The following is a 2172-nucleotide window of genomic DNA, read 5'->3' on the forward strand; positions in this document are numbered from 1 at the left end:
CTATGTACGTATTTAGTTAAAAACCAAACGGGAGTTCTTTGTCTGTCTCTGGTCTCGCTTCGTTTCTCCCTTTTCTTTTTTCTTTTTTTCTTCTCTTTTTTCTCTCCTCCTCCCTCCTTTTTCTCTCCCCTCCTCTCTCTCTCTCCCTCTCTCTCTCTCTCCGCTCCCTCTCTCTCTCTCTCTCGCTCTCTCTCGCTCTCTTCCTTTCTCTCTCTCTCTCTCTCTCTCTCTCTTCCTCTCCCTCTCCCTCTCCCTCTCCCTCCATCCTCCCTCCTCCCTCCCTCCCTCCCTCTCTCCCTCCCCCCTCCCCCCCTCCCACAGGACTAAATGACACCGCTTTCATAGCAATTTCGACTTTTAACTAAGGAAAAAACAAAACAATAACGACTAAGGATATTGAACAGCTTTTTAAAATCTCTCTCTCGGTTTCAGGTACGTCTGGCGAGCGAGAAACAGCGTTGGAATACACAGGTAGAGCCTATACTGTGTTGTCATAAATATGATACATTTCATAGTACTGAATTCCTTGTGACTTGCTGTGAATAGAACTCGGGACACGTGCCAAGGTGAGAATTGTTCACCGCAATACATAGGCAAAGACACACGTGCAATAAATAGTGTGTGTGTGTGTGTGTTCACAAACAAGGCATGTGTTGTGGAAATAACTCATGCGCGCGTTCAGTGTGAATGTATGTATGTTTGTAACTACTTTCAAGCTATGTTTTTTTTCTTCTTTTTCTTCTTTTTTTTTCTCTTCTTCTTCTTCTTCTTCTTCTTTGTTTTCTTTTTTTTTCTTCTTCTTCTTCTTCTTCTTCTTCTTCTTCTTCTTCTTCTTCTTCTTCTTCTTCTTCTTTCCTCCCCTTACCCCCCCTCCCGTTCCCTCTCTTTACCCCCCTCCCCCCATGTTTCAACCAACCGTTATATAAAAAAAAAAAAAGAAAAAAAAAAAGCAGGTGACGATGTCTTTTTTTTTTATATTTTGTGATGTCCTTCCCTCCCCTCCCCTCCCCCTCCCCCCTTAAATAAACCCCTTCGCCGAAAAGCAATATTGCATGCAACAATATTCATGGATTTTGCAAAGCACACTACATAACGCGTATTGTTTTTTAAAGGGATGGTCAATGATGCCGATTTTGCTCTGTTTGTTGTGTTTTTATTTCGTTCAACAATTACTTTACTCATTAATCATTATTATACTGTAATGTGATGATGATGATAATTATAATGGTAATAATGATAATAATAATAATAATAATAATAATAATAATAATAATAATAATAATAATAATAATAATAATAATAATAATAATAATAATAATGGTAATAACAATAAAGAATGATAATACTAATGATAATTATTATTGTCATTATCATTAATGTTATTATTGTTATTGTTATTATTTTTATTACCATTATTATTTATTTTATCATGATTATTATGATCATTATAATGATAATAATAATAATGATAATAATGATAATGATAATAATAATAATAATATTAATAATAATGAAAATAGTAATAATAATAATAATAATAATAATAATAATAATATAATAATAATAATAATAATAATAATAATAATAAATAATAATAATAATGATAATGATAATAATAATGATAAAAATAATGATATTGATAATCACCATCACCATTACATGAAAACCAGGGATTAACAGTGCAAAAAAGCGCCATTTCGATTGGAGGTCATCAGTATACTGATAATCTCAGTTTACCTACAAATTTTTTAGGAAAACAGTTAAACACAGATCACGTGACAAGGCTAATAAATATAGCATTTTCCTGCACGCAAAGTTGGACGGAGAAAGCCGCCAGGGAAGGTCAGGAGAGGCTTGGAAACTCAGCAAAAGTCAGGTCAGATCGAAAAGGTCAAATCAGTTCAAGGTTAGGACTTCAAAAAGCTCAGATAATCACGGGTCAAAAGGTCAAGCCAAGACCCAAAGTAAGGTCGGTTTATTAATGTCGAGGAAAAGAGAGATATCGGGTTAATCTCAGGTCAGGTCAAAAAGGTCAACCGACGATTAAGGTCAGCCACAAATACAAATTTACGGTCAGGATCCGAAAAAAAGAGAATTAAATCAGTAAGGTCAAAGGGGGGAAGGGGAGGGGGGGGGGGAATCGACCACGCGTAGGGGGGGGGGGGGGGGCGG

General features: G+C 35.9%; 1 protein-coding gene across 1 annotated transcript in view; it reads left to right on the forward strand.

The window, feature by feature from the left end:
• Positions 1-1114: 1114 nt before the first annotated feature.
• The window catches only part of LOC119583232 (neural-cadherin-like), a gene marked incomplete in the record, with an annotated part of 112060 nt that continues 111002 nt past the window's right edge, over positions 1115-2172 (forward strand). The window contains 2 exon segments of the mRNA XM_037931707.1: positions 1115-1140; positions 1753-1964. Of these exon segments, the coding sequence (XP_037787635.1) occupies positions 1115-1140; positions 1753-1964 (238 nt within the window).

The sequence above is a fragment of the Penaeus monodon genome, chromosome 17, assembly GCF_015228065.2.
Source record: "Penaeus monodon isolate SGIC_2016 chromosome 17, NSTDA_Pmon_1, whole genome shotgun sequence".
In the NCBI taxonomy this organism is placed as follows: domain Eukaryota; kingdom Metazoa; phylum Arthropoda; class Malacostraca; order Decapoda; family Penaeidae; genus Penaeus; species Penaeus monodon.